The 23,978-nt window shown below is 41.9% G+C and overlaps 1 protein-coding gene across 1 annotated transcript in view; it reads left to right on the forward strand.

The window, feature by feature from the left end:
• The first annotated feature begins 5,311 nt into the window (after nt 1–5,311).
• FREM3 (FRAS1 related extracellular matrix 3) overlaps nt 5,312–23,978 on the forward strand; it is a 73,904-nt gene continuing 55,237 nt past the window's right edge. The window contains exons 1-2 of the mRNA XM_075040183.1: nt 5,312–10,412; nt 12,328–12,417. Of these exons, the coding sequence (XP_074896284.1) occupies nt 5,312–10,412; nt 12,328–12,417 (5,191 nt within the window). The remainder of the gene's footprint in view (nt 10,413–12,327; nt 12,418–23,978) is intronic.

Genomic DNA, 23,978 nt, shown 5'->3' on the forward strand with positions numbered 1-23,978 from the left:
TTCCACTCAAACATGTAGTGTTAGCTTACTGACCCTACCAGATCTCTCTCTAAAAAAGGTGCAAAAGTGGATAGCTCTTGGTTCATGCTAAAGTTCCTAAGAATCCCCAGCTATTCCTCCTTATGTTGACAAGACTTCAGCCAGTGCAGAAATGAGATGGAAATTTATTAGGAGCTGTGAAAGGGCTTTTAGACACTTTTTAAAAAAAACCCTCAAAAGTATGTGCTTGATATGGGAAGTTGCAGCAGATGTTCTTCTGACTGTGTGGGTGTTCATCTGTACAGCCAAAACAGCCAGGTTCTAGGGGCTGATGTATCTCCAGGCTATGTTCTCTGCTGGATGGTTATGTACACTGACTTCAGGGAAGGGTCTTCAGTGGTACTTTCTACTCCAAAAGTTACCCCTCTGCTTTTTTTTTTAACTTATACTCTAAACCCCTTTAAAAAATATTTATACAACAGAAGAAAGGATTTCAGTAGCGCAATCCTAAGACCTTAGCCTGGAACTGAAGTTTATAACCTGGTTCTAGTTCTTAAGGATTACAATGCTGTTATCCCCAAAGTCCTATAAAGCTGCTGAGTTTTCGAAATCAAATTTGTACATATATACACACCCACATTTATCTATACACACATAGGCAGCTGATCAGGACAACCATTCCCAGTAGAGAGCATTGCTGAAGGTACAGCAGAAGCATCTCAACATCTTATTTTACCAGAACAGGTACATACATTTCATGGTATGAGATCTTGCAGATCCACTCTGTTTTCTTCTAAGGTACTTGGTTCCCTGTAAGCTGTAAAGTGCAGCAAGTCTGCTGCCTGAAAGTACACATACATGCTTGCTCTCATTCATTCATCCAGTTAGACCCTGTGGCATGATACAGTATAGCTCAATATGTCCTAACATCATGTAATGCCATACGATAAGAGTTTTTCTCTCCTCCTGAAGAGAGGTATGACAGATAGTGTTGGAACTACGTTAATTGGGGGGGGGGGGGTGGCGAGGCAAAGCCCTGTATGAAATGCAAAGGTAGCATGCAGATGAATGCAAGTATGTATGCAGAAACCCTGGGTGTGAAGTGCCAGGGTTTGGCACACTACTCTCAGCCTCTGAACAGGGGTGTTTGGCACCTGGTGTGTGGGCAGAAGAAAGGTAGATCACACAGCAGAAGTTCTCATAGGATATGGGGCAGGGTCCTGACACTTCCAAACCAGGGCATCTCACCTGCATAAGGTAGAACTTTGTTAAATTTGCTGACTTTAATTGTTATCAAAAGCACGTTAAGTGAAAGTAGCACTAGCATGCTCAGCCTTGCAAAGCAGTGTTTGATTGACGCTACTACTATGGAATTAAGGTCTAACTACTTCCAGGGTGGGGGACAGTTGTCCAATTTGGTCATTGCTGCATCTAATACTGCCATTCACAAATGAAACAAATATATGAAAAATAAAACAAAGTAGATGCAGTGATGCACTTAGCAAAATAATTATATTCATTAGGTTAATTCAATAAACTACTTATTTTTATGCCTTTTTTTTTTTTTTTTCAGATTCATTCATGTTTTCTGAGTTGAGTACCTTCAGGAGTCCCTTCCCTCCAGCTAGTGTCTCCAACATCAATCTGAGAAAACACTTCCTCCTACCTCACTTCAAGATGTGATATACAAGAAGATGGACTAACACTAGTAGCTGAGTATTCTTTTTTTTTCTGTGTGTGTGAAAACTTGAAACCAAGCTAGATGAAAAGGACTGTTTCAAACTACTGAAGGTCCAGACAATAAGATTGGTGACTTAAACTGGAGTAGGCTGAAGCCGTACAACCACTAGTGAATTCAGAGGCAACTGGGCAACAAATTCCAAGGTAAGCAAAAATATCAATTTATTGTTGTATCTCTGTATATTTCCACACACTTAACTGACGCTTGTTAAGACTTGCTTATAATGCTCACTGTTAAGTGTGAGAAGTAACCTAATTGTCAGAAAGAGGTTTTGGGAGACCTATTGTCTGTTTTTAAAGTGCTCACGCATTGCTTATGTAGCAAATATTCACTCAGACATCTTTCTGGTTGCAGTTTTATGTATATTTGTGCGATTGAAAAAGGATCTCGGTGTAATTACTGTAAGTCTAGTTCTGTGGAAAATCCATCTTCTGTTTTGGGCTACAGGTCATAATTTCTGTGGTAACTGGCTCTGAAATCTTAACTCCCAACACATCAGAGCGTTGCTACAGTGAACTCAGATTGGCTCAGCCTTCTTGGCTGCTAGAGGTTTACACATGCATCAGTGCTTGTATACCCAAAATTAATTATAATTGTGTGATTTTAAGAAAATTTTTGATTCAGAAGGGAACGCTTGCAAGGAGTTCCTTAGCTTCGCTTTCTTTAAACACAATTTGTCAGTGTAACACTTAAACTAAGATATACTGGTTTTTAATGGAACAGGTGGAGATTTTCTTTTCCAGCGTAATGAACCCTCTAAGTAACTATTTTTGCTGCTTTTTTTTTTTTTTTTTTAAATGACCTAGACTTAGAACTTGAGGACCTAGCTTGTGTATGTTGTGCTGCACCAAGGTTTGGACTGTCTCCTAGCTATGGATGCCTTATGCTCTTATGTGAATATAGAGCAGAAATGTTCTTGAGCCTAATTTGGGATCAGGAGTATTAAAAAAAGATATGTAGAACATAGAGGAAAAATAGGCAACTTCCATTTTTAGTTGTAGTTATGCTACCATAACACTAGACTAACGTGATGGTAAATGAAGATCTCTAGAATCTTTCACTGATATCAAGCATCCATGTTTTATTGACTGTCTGATCTCTACTGTTAGTCATAACTTGCTTTAATATTGGAATACAGTGGGGGTTTTTTAACTGGAACATGACTGTAGGAAGGAAGCTGCTCTGCTATGTTTGAGGCACAATGAAGCTACTTGAGCAAGTAAAACTTTGATTTTGTTTAACAATTCTTTGAACGCGATTCTATATATCTTGTATAGATAACATTGATCCAAAGCCCATCAAAGTCGCCTGAAAGGTGATTGAAGGACTTTGAGGGCTTTGAATCAGGTCCTAAGAGCTGCAAAAACAAATACTCCTTTTCTGCAAACATATATGAAAGCATTTCCACCAATTTTAACATGTCATATGGAGCACCTATGTCTACATGCTTATAGGACTGGGCTTCAGTGACATAAAGATGAAATATTTTAAAAGACAGTGAAACAGAAAGAGGAGAAAATTATTCTTGTACTGGGCACAAAGTCAAGAACTGGTGTGAGCAAGGCAGTCAGAACCACTGCATGCAGTTTGGATTTAGTTTGTCAACACTAATGTCGGGGTTCTGTAACTTCATAATACATAGTCTATTTTTTCTGGTGCACGATCATATATCTGATAAATTATACTACCTCACAACAAACTGAAAGAAGCAGGCTGAGCACAAATACATAGGAAAGCAATTCCTCAATATTTCCTGTCCAACACACTCTTGAGATAAAAATTGTAATTGAACACATTTCTCATTCCAGTTTATTTTAATGGGAAAATTTGTCTTACCTTCCAGGAAACTTGATGGGAACAGTATGCAATCTTTGGGTTTTACATAGACCTTGTGTACTGCAACTGTTCCTTATAGAACAAATGGATTTGATTAAGGATGGAAAAAATGTAAATTTTGTGGACTTTGCATGCCTGTGTGTGCATCTATATATATATATACACACACACACAAGTTTCAGTGGGTAACTCGTGTTATTGGTTACACAGTTCTACCAAAGAACAGAACTTGGCATAATGGCTTTGAATCTAGCAAGAACAGAAAACCCCTTTCTATCTGTAAGTCATTATTCAGCAACTTCTTTGTTACTGCTTAGTCCAGTTGTATTTGCCCAGTTGGCTTGAGGAAAATAAGCTGACTTATTTAGGTTCCTGAAAGACAAGTCCCAGTAAAAGTTTGTAAGTGTCAACCACACCAGGGGCTCAGTCTTCACTGCAGAGAACACTTCCACTGAGTACAGAACTGCTGTCTAGTGTATGTGGAAACTCATGTATGAGGAAGTCCTTATGCTTTAAAAAAAAAGTCATTGATATACATCATTTGCTATTAGTTTAAACCTTGTACTAAACCAGAGAAGTGTACTTGGTTTCCCTATGCACTTTATTTTCAAATATGTGTTCTAGTATCTTTATTAATATCAACACAAGCAAAACACTTGAGAGTGAAAAGCCCATTCCTATTTTATGGTAGTTAAGAGTGGGTAAGCAATTCATCTTTGTGAACAGTGGGACTCGGTAAGTTCCTGAAGAATTTGGAAAATATCATAAACAGTAAATAAAGCTTTAAGCAACTTGTTCCTTTAATGAAATAGTAGGGTAAATGTCCAAAATACTAAAAACCACAGTAGTTAATTCCAACAGAAACCTTGGTGGTTTTTAAAATCCAGTAGTGTTTTTATCTGCTGTCCTCAGCAGAGAGCCTGAGCAAGGGCTGAGCACCTGCAAGTGAAACTGAATAGGAATGCTTCCTTTTTTTCTAGCTGTGAGAAATTGCTTAGTAGTAAGCAAACATCCTGAAGTCAGCGTGGTTTTACCGATTTCCCCCTTTACTGTCTGTACATAGCATGAACTGTATGCCAAGTTTGGGGGTGAAGGGGAGGAAACTTCCGTCTGTGTGAAAAGATGAAATATCAATAGCCCCTTCTAGAGCACGAAGGGGTCGTGTTGGCTTTGAAATTCTACATCTGCTCCTCTCCACACGGAATTCGCTTCCCCCTTCGAGAGGAAACTTGCATTTTGGGTTTTCACCCGGATAGCTGCTGGCGGGCAGGTACTTGCTGTACGCCGTGCGGGCTCCTCTACCCCGGCAGCGAGACGAACCCCGTCCCCGCCGGGGAAGGCTCGGCCGAGCCGTGGGTGCCTGCTCCCCTCTGCCTCCGCTTACCTCTCCCCAACACCTGCCCGCTCCCGCTCTCCTGCCTCATCTACCTCTCCTTGTTTTCCGCCCTTAATCTCGCCGTCGCACCGCCCGAGGGAGCGAGGCTGCGGCCGTGCCTGCTCCGGGGCCAGGGGCGGGCTTGCTGCTCCCCCCGCTCCCCTCCGGCTCGGCAGCCCGCCCCGGGACGCGGGTCGCTCGGGCTTCTCGCCGCCTCAGCCCGCACCTCGCCGCCGTGCCTGGGGTACGGCCCCCGCTGCAGCGCTGGGGGAGGGCCCTGCTTCCCCCACCGCCCCCCCTCCGGCCCGGCCCGGCCATTTAGTAGCCCCGGCGGGGCGAGGGGCGGCTCAGAGCGCAGGACGGCCCGCAGCAGCCGGGCCATGGCCGGGGGACCGCCGGGGGTTCCGGCCGCGGCGGTGCTGCTGCTCCTGCTCGGGCTCCTGAGTGCGCGGGGGGCGGCGGAGCCCCCGGCGGAGCCCGCTGCCTCTGCCGTCCTGGTCTCCCAGCGGGGACTGCGTGTCCCCCTCGGGCGCTCCGTCTCGCTGGACCCGGCGGCGGACCTGGTGCTGCGGGTGCGGCCGGGGGACAGGTGCGCCGTGGCGGTGCTGGGGAGCGGGCCGGCCCCGCAGCCCGCCGGCGCCCTGCGTCCCCCGCGCTTCCCCTGCGCCTTCGCCCGCGGGCAGGTCACCTACACTCACTTCGGGGCCCGCAGCCCCGGCCGGTACCGCCTGCGCCTCCAGCTCCGCTACGACTCGCCCCGCCGGACCCTCGTCGTGCCCTTCGCGCTGGAGGTGGAGGTGCTCTTCCAGCAGCTGCGCCTGCTCAGCCGCAACCTGCCCCTGCCCGTGGAGAAGCTGCGGGGGCTCAGCCTCCCCCTGGACGGCAAGGTGTTGGGCTTCCCCGAGGGTGAGCCCGGCCGGCGCTGCCGCCTCACTCTGCTGCCCCCCGAGGCGGCCGGAGCCGGCCCCCTTCCCGCCTACGGGCGGCTGCTGGATGCCGAGGGGCGGCCCCTGCCCGCCGGCTACAGCGGAGAGTGCTCTGCCGTGCTGCAGGCGGGGATCCGCTACCGGCATACGGCGACCACCGCCTCCCCCGGCCGGGACTGCATCCCGGCGCGGGTGTCCGTGCTGCCTGCCGCCGGCCCGGAGCAGCGGGAGTACTTCCAGGTGGTGGTGCGGATTCACGAAGGGGCCGACAACACGCCGCCCAAGCCCAGCTTCCTGGCGCTGCTTATGATGGAGGTGGACCAGTTTGCGCTCACAGCGCTCACCTTGGACGTGCTGGCCGCTGAGGACGTGGAGACCCCCCCGGACCTCCTGATCTTCAACCTCACCTCTGTCTGGCCCAGTGACCCACAGCAGCAAGGCTTCCTGCTCAGCACCGATGACCCCAGCCGCCCCCTCGGTGCCTTCTCGCAGCAGGAGGTGAGGGAGCTGAAGATTGCCTACCAGCCCCCTACCCTGGACTCGGACCAAGAGCGGCTTTTCCAGGTGGAAATGGAAGTGCTAGACCCTGACGGCGCCTCCTCAGAGCCTTTTGCTTTTGTGATCCTGGTAAAGCCCATGAACACGTTGGCCCCTGTAGCCACTTTCAGTCGTGTGGCTGGCCCACAGCTGATGCTTTTTGAGGGCCAGTCACGGCCACTGTCTGGCAACTTGGAGATCAGCGATGAGGACAATCTGAAAGAGGTAAAGGTCTGGGTCACGCGGGGCCTGCGACATGGGAAGCTCAAGGTACTGGGTGTACCACCCAGCCGCAAGTACTTCACTGCTGCAGAGCTAGAAGCAGGGCAGGTGATATACCAGCACGATGGCAGTGAGCACAGCTACAGCGACAACATTGTTTTCCGCATGGCAGACGGGCAGCACCAGGTCGAATTTCTGTACCCCATCACTATTGCTCCTGATGATGATCAGCCACCACTGCTGAATGCAAATACGGGGCTGGTGCTGAGTGAGCACCAGACCGTCCAAATCTCACCTTTTGTCCTCAGTGCCACAGACATTGACTCTGATGATACCTCCATCCGATTTGTCCTGGCTGGGGACTCCGCAGTGTCCCTGCTACACTCCCACCGCTTTGGTGAGCTGCTGCTGCGTCAGGCAGAGCAACCAGCATCTTATGAGAGCAAAGAAAGCAGAGCAGGATTGGAGAGTGACTCCTCTTCCTCCCCCTGGCACTTTGTGGAGGATGAACACGTGTATGAGAGGGTGGTGAGCGAGTGGCTGCAGCAGGACATCCTCGATGGGAGGCTGTTCTTCAGGCACACGGGAGCTCACAGTACCAGCCCAGTGATGGGCCACATTGTGTTCCAGCTGCAGGATGACAACGACCCCCCTAACCAGTCAGGGGAGCATGTGCTCGCTGTCAAAGTCCAACCAGTAGACAACCTGCCACCTGCACTGTACCCAGGTACTAGCCTGCAGATGACAGTGCAGGAATACCAGCTGACCGTCTTTAAGAAGCACTACTTACGGTACACTGACCTGGATACGGATGACAGGGAGCTGAAGTACACTTTGCTGACACCCCCAACTGACACAGATGAGAATCACTCTGCGGTCACTGGAGAGATTGTGTTGGCCGACAGTCCTGAGACGTCCATTACACATTTCACCCAAGCCCAGGTCAACCACCACAAGGTGGCATATCGACCCCCGCATCAGGAGCTGGGGATCACGCCACGGGTGGTTCAGTTCACGTTCCTTGTAGAGGATTCAGCTGCCAATTCTCTACAAGGTACCTTTACTCTCTTCCTACAGCCAGTCAACAACAAGCCACCTCAGATCACCAATACAGGCTTCACTGTGCTTGAGGGAAACAGCTTCCTTCTCACCAGCAATCAGCTGGATGCCACAGATGAGGACACATCTGCAGACCAGATTGTCTTCACTGTAATTCAAGTTCCGGAGCATGGCCATCTACGTTATCTGGAGGAGGGTCTGATGGTGCAAGGGGAATCTTTCCTGCTAGATGACATTGCTGGTGGGCGCATCTCCTACAAGCACAGTGGTGATGAGTTTGCCAGTGATTCTTACCAGTTGGAAGTGAGCGATGGAGTCCATCACGTGCCAATCACAGTCAAGATTGCTGTGCAATCTGTGGATGATGAAAACCCAAGTATCTCTCTCCCTGGTGGCCACAGGCAGGTGGGAGCAGCCATTGATGTCCTGGAAAACAGTGCTACTGAAATTACTATGTCGCTTATCCAGGGTACAGATGAGGATACAGATGACTTGGTGTTGACCTTCATTGTCCAGGATCCACCCAAGCTGGGTGACATCCTCACGGATGGAGTGCGATCTGAAAAGTTTACCCAGCATGACCTCATCAGTGGAGCTGTAGCTTACGCTCACACCAGTGGAGAGATTGGCTTGAAAAAGAGGTATGATTCCTTCAATCTCACCATTTTTGACCTCTCCAGTGAATGGGTGGTGGGAGGCAGCACAGTACAAAGGGTGCATGTGGCTGTAACTATATTGCCTGTGGACAGCGTTGCACCTGAAGTGATGGTTGCGGCAGAGCCGCTCAGTGTCCTTGAGGGAGGGAAGAGTACTCTAACTCTGGATCAGCTGGATGTGGAGGATATAGATACTCCCAGAGATGACATCTTGTGCATTGTCACAGTTCAGTCCACTTCAGGGTATTTGGAGAACGTCTCTCCAGCCCCTGGGTCTGAGAAGTCTAGAGCTGGTACTGCCATTAGTGCTTTTTCCATCAAAGATGTTCGCCTGGGCCATGTCAACTATGTGCAGAGCATTCACAAAGGGGTGGAGCCTGTGGAGGATAGATTCACTTTCCAGTGCTCTGATGGTGTTAACTTCTCGCCTCACCAGTTCTTCCCCATTGTCATCATCCCCACCAACGATGAAAAGCCAGAGCTGTTTGTGCGTGAATTCATGGTGCTTGAGGGGATGAGCCTGGTGATTGACACGCCCATCCTCAGCGGAGCCGATGCAGACGTGCCTCCAGATGAACTGCGTTTTGTTATTGCTGTCCCTCCTAAGCATGGGCAGATTGTGCAGCAGCTCTCCTCAGGCACTGTGCCTGTTCACAGCTTCCCCTTGGAGGAGATCCAGGAGGCTTCCAGCATTGTGTATGAACATGATGACTCAGAGGTGGAAGAAGATAGCTTCCAAATTCAGCTGACTGATGGACACCACACAGTGGAGCAGAATGTGCCGATTACGGTGATCCTGGTAGATGATGAGACTCCCAGGATGGCAATCAACAATGGTCTGGAAGTAGAGATTGGCAAGTCAAAGGTCATCTCTAGTCAAGACCTTAAAGCCACAGACATCGATTCAGAGGACAAGAGCCTTGTTTATGTCATCCGTTTGGCGCCTGTGCAGGGTTTCCTACAACATCTGAACAGACAAGAGGAAGTGCTGTGCAACATTACACAAGGCACAAACTTCACACAAGATGATTTAGACCAGGGTTTTATCCGCTATGTTCATACTGGCCTGCATGGAGTGCGTGATCTGATTAAATTTGATGTTACTGATGGTAATAATGCCTTGATAGACAGGTACTTCTATATTACCATTGGTAGCATTGATATGGTCTTCCCTGAGGTGATCAACAAGGGTGTAACTCTGAAAGAAGGTGGAAAGGTGACACTCACAACTGATCTGCTGAGCACAAGTGATATTAACAGTCCTGATGAAAATTTGCGTTTCAGTGTCATCCGGTCCCCAACCCGGGGCCATCTAGAGAATTCAGACAGTCCTGGAGTACCCGTTGTTTCCTTTACTCAACTCCAACTTGCTGGCAACAAGATTTACTACATTCACACTGCAGAGGATGAGGTGAAGATGGACAGTTTTGAGTTTGAAGTGACAGATGGGTATAACCCAGTCTTCCGTACCTTCAGGGTCTCCATCATAGATGTGGACAACAAAAAGCCAATTCTGACTATTGGTGACCTGGTTGTCGAGGAAGGGGAGACCAGGCTGATCACCCCTTTTGAGCTGACTGTGGAAGATGGGGATACACCTGACCACTTACTCCTATTCACAGTCACTCAGGTGCCAGTGCATGGCCAGATTTTGTACAACAACAGCTACCCAGCCACCAGCTTCACCAAACAAGACTTGAATGAGAATCTTATCAGCTACAGACATGATGGTACAGAAACCAGCCAGGATAGCTTCTCCTTCTCTGTGACTGATGGGACCCACACAAACTTTTATGTTTTCCCTGACACTAGCAAGGAGATCCATCAACCCCAAATGATGAGGATTCAGATCAGTTCACTGGACAACAGAGTGCCACAGTTAGTGGTGAACAAGGGTGCCTCTGCTCTGAGAAGACTTCCAGCTGGGCATCTAGGCTTCCTGATCACTAGTAAGGCACTAAAGGCAGAGGATCGAGACAGTCCACACAATCTCTTGAAGTACAAAATAACAGATGGGCCGGAGCATGGCTTCATCATTAATACTGGCCTCGGAAATGAGAGCATTAGAACATTTATGCAAGGTTGGTGCTGATGGTTGTATTTGCTTATAAAAATTGGGCTCAATGAGCTGTTATTTTATGTTCTATTATTTGAGTCTTTGTTTCAAGGGATTTAGAAAGTAGTGTCTTTTAAACTACAAAGTTTATGCAAACGATCAGAATTATAATACATGCATTTTAGAAATGAAGCTTTGTTTCACCTATGAAGACACAGTAGAAAAGTTCTGTGTTGTATGTGCATGCATTAATGTGTTTCCTACTGTGTGTTAAATGTACATCTTACTGTGTACATAGCATAGTACTGCTCGTAAGAAGATGGGATAAAATCTGAAATGGTGATTCGCACCAGTTTCTTTTTGAAGACTGAAGTACCTGTTTGCCTGCCTGGAAATTAAACCCAGGCTCAAAAATCAGTGTTGTCTTCAGAGGGAATTGTTTGGAAAGGTGATTAATATTTCTGCACATCACTGAATCTAGTATTTAAAAAAAAAAAAAAAAAAGGAAAAAAAAAAGGCAGGGTATGCCCAGTATAGCCTCAGTAGTTTGGGTGATGTTTTTTGTGATTCTGTTCCACAGAGAAAGCTCAGTAGGTAGGGAGGCCTCCTTTAGGTCAGCTCCACCAAACCTGTGTGGAGGGAAGAGCCTCAGAGGATGGTGGGGCACAGTGACAGCAGCCAGACTCTCTATAAATGCCCCTGTGCTCTAGCCGATTTTAAGTAGTTGGGTTTACGACTGTCAGTCATCTGTCCTGGATAGAATAGTATGTTGGAAGCTTTCACAAGGAAACTTCCAGCCTAGAGTTTGCCTATCTCCAGTGTGCTTTGACTATCAGTAGGGGGGACAACATTTACCAAAATTCTCATTAGTCACTATAATAGGATTAGAGGTCTCCGTTATTTTTATGTGCTCAGGTATGTTACCTTTCTTTTGCAAGAGAAAACAATCTGGGGAGAGAAAAAGTCTTTATCTCCATTTTATGTATTTATCCGTAACTTCCAGACAGGTTGTAGCTTTAAGATTATGATAACACAGTTTATTTTTAGAAGTCTGCAATTCATCTGCCATGCTACAGTGTTGTGAAAAATCATTTGCCATTGATTCAAGAATGTTTCGTACATTTTCAATTGACAGAAAGCACCCAAATTTGCCATGCCAGAACAAGAGCAACTGGTAACCCCAGGGGAGTAAGTGTCTTAGTAGATCAGAATTAGCTCTAGAACAGCTTAATGCTGAATGCAGTATAAAGAACATTTAGGTACATCCCAAACATTTTTATATCAAATGACATTGTTGCTTATTTAACTAAAATAAAAGCAAAAGTAGAAGACTTTTCTGAAGTCTTCATATTGATGAAATGTGGCATAGGGTAATACACCTGCAACTTTAGGGTAATAGAAATATCCTGGTGGTTTTTCCCTATTCTCTGGGGATATCAAATCAAAATTTTATTGACTTTTAGACCTATTTGTGATTTGTTTAATACATTCTCATATTCAGTCCCAACGTACCTGCCACAGTTTTGTGTGTCATAGAAGAGTTTAAAAAACTGATTGAGGTTAAATTGATCTCTAAAAAAATGGGCAGATCTTTACTCCTAATAGATTCAATTTAGTTACAGCAAAGTAATTCTTCCCAATGTGCTGAAACAAGGATGTGGCTTTAGTATTTGAAAAAATAAATATTTATGGTAAAACTATATCTCACTGTCTTTTTGCCATTGTTCTTCGAGCTAATAACTAAATTTATGTTGTGTTGCTGAGTATAGACCAGTGTAAGAAGCCATGCCACTTTATACAAGTTTCGTTGCTGGAATGCTTTATCCACAAATTAGCCAACTTATTAGTAAGTAATCAAATAGTAAAGGTAGAATGAACTATGTCCTATATATTCTGTAGTAAAATTCTACGTTTATTCATTTAGCGTATTCTTTTCTTAGCCGATATTGATGAAATGAAGATCAGCTACATCCTGAAGGAAGGTGGTAATGCTACCAGTGACATCTTCTATTTCTCCATTGAAGACAATGGTAAGATTAAGATGCTTCATTATACATATCTTGGAATTACACTGTCTGGAAGATTGTTCACATTAAATAAACAAGTCATCTTTTATTTCTTTATAAGTAATATGCAAAAGTGCCATGAACACATAGGAACACAAATGAGGATATTTTGTTCATTTTAATGTATAATGTCACAGTTAATGCAAACTGCTATGGCAAGCTATCAACTCTTAGTGGGATATACTGTTGTCACAATACTGTTTGTTCAGTGGCCTTTATGGAGGGAAGACTGTTGGCAGTGACAGCTAATCCCTCATGGTCAGCTGTGCAAGTTACAAAAATTCAGCCATGCAAGGTGGAGCATTGATGGGTCTGGAATCATGGCCAACTACTGAATCAAAGGAGAAAATTAATGCTAACCTTAAATAAGGAGAGTTCAGTTGATCTAGATCAGGGCTGAGTGTCTGGTGAAATGCTAAGATAGGCTGGTTAAGTCCATTTTGCTCTTATTTATACAGAAGGATATCCTTCATTTGCATAGATTGTGATTGTTTCAAAGGCTTCAGCGGACCAGTGATTATTTCTATCAACCGATATGTGTATGTTGCATTTTTTGCATATTCCTTTGATGACTCTTACTTTAAAATCTGTTTTGTTCTGTTTGTGTATTGTTTTTTTCTGTATGCTGCAATGTTTTTCCCTAATCATCCATACGAATTAAGTTCACTGAGTATTCATCAAAATTTTATACAAGTTCCTTTTAATTAAAAGTGGACAAGAAGATTCATAAAATAAGTTTGCAATTCAGTTAAATAACTTCTGTGTAAGGATCTGCCTTCACATTAATCTCTGTAAACTTCCTGACTAGTTTGATGTAATCCTAAGTGCATAGAACGTGTCAGAATAGCGTTCTAACACAGCATTTGACAGAAAGTTAAATTTGTGAGTATTTCCTAACAGGCCTCAAGACAAATCTGAAACACCACTAAAATATTTTGTCCAAAATTGGCAGACTCGTTAAAAAGAAATCTGCACTGATACTTATGAGGATAGTCACTGAAAAGCAATAGCTCCTTTGAGTTTGCTAAGGCTTCCTATTCTAATTATTGCAAACCAGAAAATGTCTATCTTGATCTCCTGGAAATCAGTTATTACATTCTATCTATAATCAGTCTGTTTCTGTTCTCATAGCAGTATAAGTCATTGTAGTTTTATGTCCACCATTTGCTATAAACCAATTCAGCCAGAGATAAGTATGTGCCTGAGAAATAAGCATTCTGTTATGGGTTAAGAACTATCTCGTGCTTTGGTTAGCTGAGACATTTTGATTAGCTGAGATAAACCCGTTTGTTTTATGGCTTGAAGATGAATATGAGCACCTTGGATATGACTTTCAGTGTTTTCTTTATCCCATCTGTAGGGCAACGCTTACTGGTTTTGGGCAGTGCACTGAAGGTATCAGCAAAACAATGAAATGTGACTTGTTTATTTTCAGTTGTCCAAGGAGTAATTGAACATTTGGAACCAGTCATTTGGTATTGTTACTTTGCTCATATCTGAAAGATTATGTACCTGAAGGGACATTAAAAACATTATCAATATTAGATCAACCACACCTCTGGTTCATTGTGATTCTGTCAGGGAAAAGTTTCTCATGTTTATAGATGAAGACGGAATAGTAGGCAGCTGGGAACGTGCACAGTATTCATAGCTTGAAGGAAATTATTTCCTTTCTAGTTAAGGTTTGGGTAAGCAAATAATTTCATTCAGCTGCTGTTACACTAGGCTTCAGGAACCTGGAAGACCTGTTTCATGGGCAAAGAATGCACCAACCCATTCCCCATGGCTGGCACTTTGAATCCTTGGCAACTTTACAGCTGGAAAGATCTTCTCTTTTAGGAGCCAGTAGAGTCACTGGGGGACAAAGCTATGACAGGCTGAAAATGGCTTTTGTTTTGTGCTTCCTCTGGTTATGCTGAAAGAAAAAGTTTGCACATTGGCCAGCTGAAGGTGATGGAAAAAACAAGCTAGATTTCACAAGCCGGTTATTTTCTAGCTCTTTTTGAAGTAGAGTGCAACTGATGCAATTAAAATCAAATGGGGCTATTAATTTAAGAAAGATCGGAAATGCATTCTTTGTCTATTTTTGCTTACATTTCACTTAGCACACAGGAGAAGGTGCTGTGAACTGCTACCTGTGTTTCTTCCAGACATCTTATTTTGCTGTCACTTGATCAATATACAAGTCTTTGTGACATGACTAAGTGGGGTAATATAATAATGATGAGAAACAATGGGGAAAAAGGAATGACATGACTGAACAGATGGTAATTCTTATTCTGTATACACCCAGGGACACAAAGGGAGTCAGTTACTGGATGTTTTCATTAACAGCACTTTCAGCCTCTGCTAAATGGAGTGATTCTTTCAGCTAGATTACTTCATCATCTGTCTGTTCCAGATATGAACAAACAGAGGAAGAAAAGCTGTGGCAATACATGTGTGCAGCTATGGTTATAATAGAAGTATGTACTGACTGAAGGGTGGTTGTCTACTGATGTGACTGGCACAACTACAGGAAGAGTACATGGCTACAGGAGCGAGGAGCATCTGGAAATTCACTTAGAACTTGTTTGGTGGGGAAAGAAGGTTGAAAAATCAATGCTGTCATTACTACTATAGCACAAGGAAATGCTTTTAAAAGAAGTTCTATCTGGATTAGTCTTTTGATGGCTTTGGTGCTTAGAAATACATTAAAAATATTCCCTCAGGTGCATTTACCTCCCAAGGGAGTTCCTGAAAGAAGGCACAACTGTAATAGCTGTTGTACAACTCAGGAAAAAATACCTAAAGGCCCAGCGGGAGGAGAGAATGTACACTGCTTCAGTGCAGTTTATAACTGCTTCAGCAACGTTCAAGAAAAAGCCTGCTATTTTCTATGGTTTTGTGTTCTAGCTTCTGAAGTCCTCTTAAAAGCATATAATTTTGCATCACTACAGAGGAAACTGAGCAATGAAATGTGTGTGTGCGTGTATTGAATATGAGGAGAAAATGCCTGCATTTTTCTCTGTCTTGTAGCTTCCCTTGCACAAACACAATCAGGTTCTTCCAGACAGAAGTTTCACCCTTTAATGGGAGAGTATACCTTTTGAGTAATAGCATTTTGTCTAACCTGAGGATAGGAAAGATTCCTTTAGGTTCTTTATCTGGGTAACTACTTGTTCTGTGATTTAAGAGAGCTGCTAGGAAACCTTTTATCAGTGACATGTGAGAGAGAATGGCTGACAGCTTTCAGAAAAGTTGATCCCTCTAACTTGAGGAAACTGTTCCCATTCCTGCATTAAACTGAAGATTTGGGCAGAAGTAGTGGAATTTTAACCCACTAATTGTGGTGCATACTGGCAGCTCTTATTCGTGCATGTTCAGTGTTGAGCATGCACTTCATTTTACAAAACAAGTATTGGTACAAATCGAATACAAAGTAGGTAAGGTTCAGCTCATTTTAATGATTTATTCCTGGGGTGAGTGTACAGATAGCATAATGCCAGGTTTGTTCAAAGATTGGTAATGGAGCAATGACATGCAGTAAACATAGAGTGGTTACTTCTGCCTTTGCTGTATTTGATTTGGGAAGCATTTGTTATTTTTCCTTGGTGATTTTTATGCAAAGATCAGTTTAGTTCGACTTGGTTAGTCCAATGCCTCTCCACCTGGTTTACGTCCAGTGATATTTTGTATGAGTAACTCTTTTATTTACCTATAGAGTTCACCTTTTTTATTCTGTAGTTTTTTAGTACACTTAACCTTTTGACACTCCTGTCATTGCTGCCCTCTAGATCTTGTTTTCAATTACTGCTGCCAAAAGAGTAATGAGAGCTTGCTGATACTGAAAGCTACAATGTTCTGCTGATGTGAACTTGTTACCGAAATCTGGAATAAAACTCCTTAACACCAATGTGATGTTAAGAAGCAGGCACTTCGTTTATTGCAGCGCTGGATGCACAGGGGATAGTTCCACGTAGCGTGCATGCCACAGCTTCAGTACAAACAGGTTATATGGAATAACTAATTACATATTAATCAGATTAAGATACGTATGCATAAAAAATTATTAGTGATTATCATAGTACTGCCTGCATCCAATCATGCATAATGACAAATTCATTTGAGTCGAAGGGCTGCTTTTACGACCACTGACCCATTTGAGATTCTGTTGGCTGTCCTTGAAGTCCTTGTTCTTGTCCTTGTTCTTTGATCTTGAAGCTTAATGCAATTTCAGTCCCATGTGGTCAATGTCAACATTGTTCTCATCTAGCATACAGGAATCTAGTCATAAGAGCAAAGAACTGCAAAACTTATGAGTAAATACTAGTTAATCACTTGGCTGCCCTTGTGTAATTACCTCTATTAGCTAGTCCCCTGGCTACACTTTTGTCTATTGTTTCAATCATAATGTTAGTTCTTAAACACAAAATTTGATAGAAAATATATGAGGTTTCTATGGTTATACCTATCATGATTCATTGTACCTAACACAATTCCCTATAGTTACAACTTTAACTTGTAAGTGCAAAACTGATTTTATTGTATTGTAACAAACTTGGTGGGACTAGTTCAGGCTTCTCTCAAACCTTGTGTGGAATGTGATTTTAAAACTTAGAATTCCCTTTGCATAAAGGAATCCTACCGAAATGCACTAAAGAGTATTTGCAATCCATAAAATATTAAAGAAAATATTCTATTATGTACTTCTAGCTACCAAAAAAAGCTCTGTAGAAAGAAAAATTTAGAATATGATCTAAAGTGTGATATTTTTTATTTTTTTTTTCTGTGCGTTTTGCTCGATGTGGTCCCAGGTCCGTGGTGTGAAAACCTGACTCCGCTAAAGTTAGCGGGAGTTTTGCTATTAATTCTAGTTGGCCTGGGATTTCACTCAGACGCCTTCTTACCCATATTTGATTGGTGCTACTGCAAATAAATTGCATGGGGGAGGCGTGGTTGGGTGAAAATCCTAAGGAAAACCTAGTGGTTTTCTGGTAGTATGTGATTTTTCCACCTTTTTCTTAGCTTTTGTGTTCCATATGCTTAGACTGTTCAGCCAGGGAGTTGATCCAGGGGCTGATCCAGGCTTCCCTGAGGCTGATATAAGGAGCCTCAGCCTTTTATCTTTAAGCTTGTTAATGTTTTCTAGGCAAGGAGTATGGCTCCTTAATTCTGAATAACCTCTCAGGGTTTTGGTTGAAGCTGGCACCTAAGAAGGTACAAGAACACAGGCTTTTGTAATTCTAAGCTACACAGTTCTCACAGATTCTAATACAATATTACAGTAAGTCACATGCTTGCTTATAAAATCTAGAAACATTACAATATCTGGTCACTTAAGAATAGGTATTCTTGTTAATGAACAGTGTGCAAGTGAAAAATTAATCTCTCGGCAGAATTAAGTGGTGTTTTGTTGTTTCCTTTTGTAACACAAACCAAAATATGGCAATTCCAGCAGCTTGTTAGCAATCCTTGGTTTGAATTTGATCACCTAAACTGGCAGAATGTAGTTACTGGTCAAACTTAATATCTAATGAGGTTTGTGTGTGTTAATGACTGTATTTATCTAACACAACTGTCTACTCTTACATGTAGATCATGTTTCCTCTAATTTTACTAAAAATTTTACAAATCAACTTTGTGTTACCATATACAAGTCAGTGTACCATCCTCTTGCTAAATAATTCTCCTTATTAGTAGGCAGGTTTTGTGCATCTCCCTCCTCACATCTGCAAATCTGAAAATAGTTTGCAGACCTTGCAAAAGATGTTATGGTGGTATAATTTCACCACTTTCAGACAAAAAGGTGTATTATTTAAAGAGGCAAAGAATTTCCAACTAATGAGCCATTTTCAAGCAGCCTTAAAACAAACCCAGAGCTACATTTGTCCCAAGTTAAATAGAATTTTTAAGGGGTTTACAAAAACTTTTAATTTTTAATAAAGTTTGAAAACATTAGTCAGCAAAGTTGTATGAATTCTTATGCAACAAAGCTTGTCAAATAACTTGCACTGCAGGAATCTTTTGAATTCAGTGTGGTTTTGGTGTGCCCTAATTTGCTGTCATGCTTGACAGCACTGAATGATGCATTTTACCTGTGTTGACCTCAAGAATGAGAAGCCGTTAGGTGGGAAGGCTTTATTTTGATACAATTGTTTGCAAAGGCATTATGTTTCTGCTGAAAGGAGAGAATCTGAGCAACTGTGGAATGAAAAAAATGAAGTGTTTCTGACATGGCTTTGATTCATCCCTTCATCTATTGCTGTTTCAAGATACGCACTCTACAGTGTTTTCAATTTTAAAGCCAGTTTTCCAAATTAATAAAGTTACACACCTGAAGAGAAGGCTTTATCGATTTCTTTTTTATTTTATTTTAATCCTCCCCTTTGTGGTGTTGGATACCATTTCTGCTGATGCAAGATTTTAATATTTTTTTACGGTGTAATAGAGAAAAATCATACTAGAATAGAGGAACTGGATGATGGTATTGTTTTTAAGATGCAAGACATAACTGTTCCACTTGGTGCTAGTAAGTCCCATACTAAACTTCTTGTACAAAGTTTGTGTGAATTTGTGAAGATGTACAAAAACTGGAGAAACTGCCTTGGGGGAAAAAGTGAGAATCACCAGAGATCTAGAAAACTTGACCAGTAAGAAAAGATTAAAGGATTTGGTACTGTTCAGCCTGGAGTAGAGGAGACAGAGAAAGGATATGGTATTTGTTAATACAGATGAGAGGAAAACAATGAAGTGTTCTTTACCACTATGGTTAGCAAGTGTACTTTTAACACCCTGTATAATGTGAGATGCCTGGCCTGGAAGAGAATAGTTAAATTGCAGGGCAGAAGAACATCTTAATTCAGAAGTTTGTCTATTTTGCCTCCCTGATAGGTATATGAACATTATTGACATCTTGCGGTGCTTGATGTGCCTAAGCGAGAGTCAAAAAGACTCAGAGGCTAGTGGTCATCCCTGTTTGAACATTTTTGGTTTGATTTTCCTCTCTGTGCCCTGACTCTGCTGGGTTCCATCATTAATCCTTACCATTCTGAGGTACCACTGCAACAAGGTTTAATGTTTTCTCCTTCCCAAACCATGTTTCTTTCAGTTTCCTTTCCATTCTTTACTTCCTAAAGCTGCTTGACTGCTCTCTTCTTGCCTTACCAATCCAGCTTCGTAGCCTTCTGTTAGTTCCCTGCTATGATGTCTTCCGTGGTGTTTTTTAAAAAAAAAAATAAAAAGGTACATTGAAACCAGATATTTCTCCTGTAAATTCTTCAAGTCAGGTGTTTTCAGCTGAAGGGGACCACTAGGTCATTTGCTCTCTTCTGCTGTGTATGCCAGGTAATTTCTCTCAGTTATTTTGCTGAGTCCGGAAGCCTCTTCTTTGAACTAATGCTTGATTTTTAGATTAAAAGCATGAAGAAGTAAAAGGAAAAGCCGTAACTTTCCATACTAATATGTTCTAGTAATAATCATCTTCACTGAGGAAAATGTGTGTGCTTACAAAAGCTTGAGTAGTCTAGCTTCACCTGTGGGCTACAAATTCTTCTCATGGAAGTGCTAGTTTGAAGAGTTTTTTATCGCTCTTGGTTTTCTCCTAGAAATAATATTTCTACTCTGCAGTCAAAGTACCTTTTGGTTTTCTTTTGTCTGAGCTTTTGAAGCCCAGTCAGAATCCAAACCTGTATCTCTGCATGAGGTGCTGCTTTGTTATGTAAATCTATTTGCCAGCTAGAGCTGTCCGGTTTCTTACTACAGCATTATTTTATACAATATAGATATCTATATGTACTTCATTCCTAATATGAAATACTTTTTCAATGAGGCAGTAATTATTTTTATATCCCTTTTGCTCTGTCTATCCCACTTTCTCCAAGGCCATTTTTAACTGTAGAAAGCAGAACTGTGTGCTGAGTTCTCATTCTTAGTAATGTATAGAAGTAAAATAACCTTGAAGCTCTTAATTGTTGTTCTCCCCATTGTAAAACAAAGGATTCTCTAGCTCCAGTATTGCCGTGGAAGGTTATTTATTATTGATGTTTTTTTTCTGCTTTACATTATAGATCCTTTTCTGAAAGGTGGCTTTCCAGGACAAGGTGCCTGATTCCATACATACTATCTACTTTATATGTTGATAAGATCTAAAAAAATCTTTGTAAAACTTTGCAGTTGGAAGTATTGAAACACAGGATTTGTTTTAAAAGACTCTGCCTACTGAGCAGCTCATGTAGTTCAGCACATTTTTCCCTGTTCTTGCTTCAATTTTTTAACTTTTTTAACAATCTGTTATCACCAAGTGTTACCACAAGATGTTGTGTTCCTAGGTCACAAAAGGAACCGATTAGCATCCCACTGAGTACTCACCTTTGTTAATCCCATTTAGAAATAGTGCTTTCTGAAAGAGAGTAAGATCTGCCAGCTGTTTTATTATTGGCACATACTACATGTGTTTGAAGAGTACGTGGGACTGTTGTTTTTTAAAAATACGGTGTTCAATCCATTCTAGTGGCAGTTTAGAAATTGGCCTGTGCTGCTTTAGAAAGTAGTTCCTTCTTCTCATACAGTACAAGGCTATCAGTCTGCTTTCTATTGATAAAAAAAAAAATATCTGCTGAATGTTTCTGTCCTTCCACATCATTAGTAGTTTAAGCATCTCTCTCTAAAAAACGATGTTGTTATTTAGGTTTAGAATCTTTGGGGATGGAAAGAATGATTCTTTGATTTCCAAGTGTTAACTTTTTTTTCGTCATTTTTGTCCCTTGTCAATACCCAGTGTCAGGGCAGGCCCCAAACAAGAGACAAGAAAATAGGATGTGAAGGCTCTAACAGGTAATAGGTCAAAGAGGCTGATCTCTACCTGCTAACCAGTTCTGATCTGATGACTACAACAGCTACCAAAGACATAATACTTACAGACTATCATTTCCTTTGAATGGATATAAGCATAACCCTGACACTCAGTACTTGATAACTTCTATTTCACACTGATTGCTCTCTATTTTTCATTAGCTCATGTGTTGCTGTTTTCCAAATTGCTGCCTTCACATTTTCACTCAGACATGCTGGGTATTTGCATGCCATCTCCTTGATTGTGCCTTTTTGGTACTTAAGAACTTTGGTTCTTAAGAGCTAGAAAGTCATATTTGTAAAAGCCTCATTATTTTCTGCTACGTACAACTCCTATCCTTGTGGAGTGAGATTCTTCTTTAGCCACAGGGTTCAAATCTGTACCCTTTATGTGTGTGTAGCAAATAGGATGTGTATCTGAAGTGGGAGCAGACACCCAGTGTAGTACTACTACTTAGGCTGTAAGCTGACTGTATGGAAGCAGCTCCATGTGCAAAGCAAGTATTCTGAAGGTGCTGCCCTCTGTTTTGCCTTTACATTTGAACTTTTTTTTGTCTGGGATCTTACAAGGCCTGGATGAAGCAGCAAAGATGCTTTGGCAATTCTGAGGCTGAACCAGCTTCGAGAGCTACTTGGTTACCTGCCATGCATCTAATAAGAAAATGGCACGTTCTGTTTGGGTTTTGAGACTTCCTCAATTAAAAGAAAGAAGTCCCCAGGCTCATTTCATGTTGATACTACCCCACTGACTATTGTTTCTTCTTATAGTAACAGTATATGAGGCCTAGGATTTAGATGAGATTTGACTGTGACTGAACTGTTAATTTCAAGAATTTTAAGAAATTAAAGATAGGTGCTGAAAAAGTAATTCTAGTATTGCTCCAGTGTGAATGAGATTAAACCCACAGCGCTCTAAATCCTGAAAATTCTCTCACGGAGAACCTATTTGTTATCAATATCATGACAAGACGTACTTAAGAAGATGTCAGCTGGGAGGAAGTTTTGGCCGATATTATGGCTTTGCAGAAATTACTTTTCAGTCCCCTAAGTCTGCTAGATTCAAACAGTAATACAGACTTTTTAGGAAAAAGTACTGAATTTTTTTCTTTCTTGGCTTTTCTTGAAAGTCCTGTATGCTTTAGCTGGAGATCCACACACGTGCAGTTATGTCTGAGTTCAGATTCATTTTGGAGTGTGATCTTTAATATTCCACCAAAAGCTTTTAAAACCTTAATGGTGAAAGCTAAACTGTGAAATATTATATTATTGATTATGTTCATCATTATTTGAGTATATTGAAGGAATTTAAAAGGAGAAAATGGGATTTTTGCAGCCTAGAGCACAAACTTTTTCACACTATTTTCTTGTTAATGCAGTGGTTGTCCCAGTATGTAATACTGGGATTCAGATAAAACTAAAGTTCCCCCAGAGTGTTTGCACTGAACACAGTGAATAGTGTTAAATCCTGAATTTGTTGAGTAGCTGGGATCTGCTGCACAGCTCCATTCTCATAGTGCCTGGGAGAATTTTTGGGGCAAGCAGGGCAACTATGCTTTTGCCTTCATTGGTCTTCATCTGACCGCTTGATTATGCATGTTTAAAGGCACACACTGAGAACTGCTTCTGAACGCTACTATTTCATTTGTCAAAAACAGTTTCATGCTTGTTTAAAGTTAAATACCATATTTAAACATTAATGCCAGCATACGCACCTGTAAAGAGACATGTTAGTAGGAAATTGTATTCATTTAAAAATGTCTTAAGAGTACAGTATAGAAAGACTAAACAACAAAGGCACATGAAATTAGCAAGGCTTAAGGCACATTTCATTGTACATAGAGGATTTCATGGCTGAGTACTTGTTTTTAATCATGCAAAACAGAGTATAGAGAAGTCTGTCTTAACTTTTCAAAATCATGTGTATTAAATAATTCCTTCCTGGTATCTTTTCACTGGACTAAAGCTTAAGATAAAATGAATTCTTAAAAAAAAAAAAAAAATATTGCTATCTTCTTGTTTATATAGTAATTGCACTGAAACCTACTTCTTGCCCTTCAAAAGCCACAGTAATCTCTCTTGTACTTTCTGTAAGCAGACTATAAAAAAAAAAAAAAAAGGTAGTTTTTCCTCTTTCCTTAGCAAATACATTTATCACCTGTGGTAGCCCAATGACCCTTTCAGTCAACTGTGCATAGATCTAACTGCTGTCTTTGAACAACCCACAAGTCTGCTTTTCATTTAAACTAGTGATAAAGAACCCAATGAATGGTATGTGCATAAATTTTTAAGTATACTTTAAAAAAGATAAAGCTATGTTTTTGCTATACAATATGATTTAGAATTTTATTTTAATCCTTCGCTTTTTTCCGTCTCTGTCTTCATGTCCCTTCTTGTCTAGGAGCCTGATAAAAACTTTTTGAAGTTAATGGAAGTCTTTCAAAAAAATCCAGTGAGCTTAGATTAGGCCTTATAGACTGTAACCTTTTCTAAACAGGAGCAACAGCACAGGTCCTCAGTAAGCTGCTTCATTCTACACAAAGCTGCTCAGATGATGCTAAGCAGCTGGAAAGTTGCATGGTTGGTGAACCTAAGGCATCACCTATCATGGTGGCATGTTCTTGGATAAGGTGTGCAAAAAAAGAGCACCAAACTGCATACGTTAAGAATGTGATTAAATAGTAGTAGCAGCAAAA

Source organism: Buteo buteo, chromosome 1 (assembly GCF_964188355.1).
Source record: "Buteo buteo chromosome 1, bButBut1.hap1.1, whole genome shotgun sequence".
NCBI lineage: Eukaryota > Metazoa > Chordata > Aves > Accipitriformes > Accipitridae > Buteo > Buteo buteo.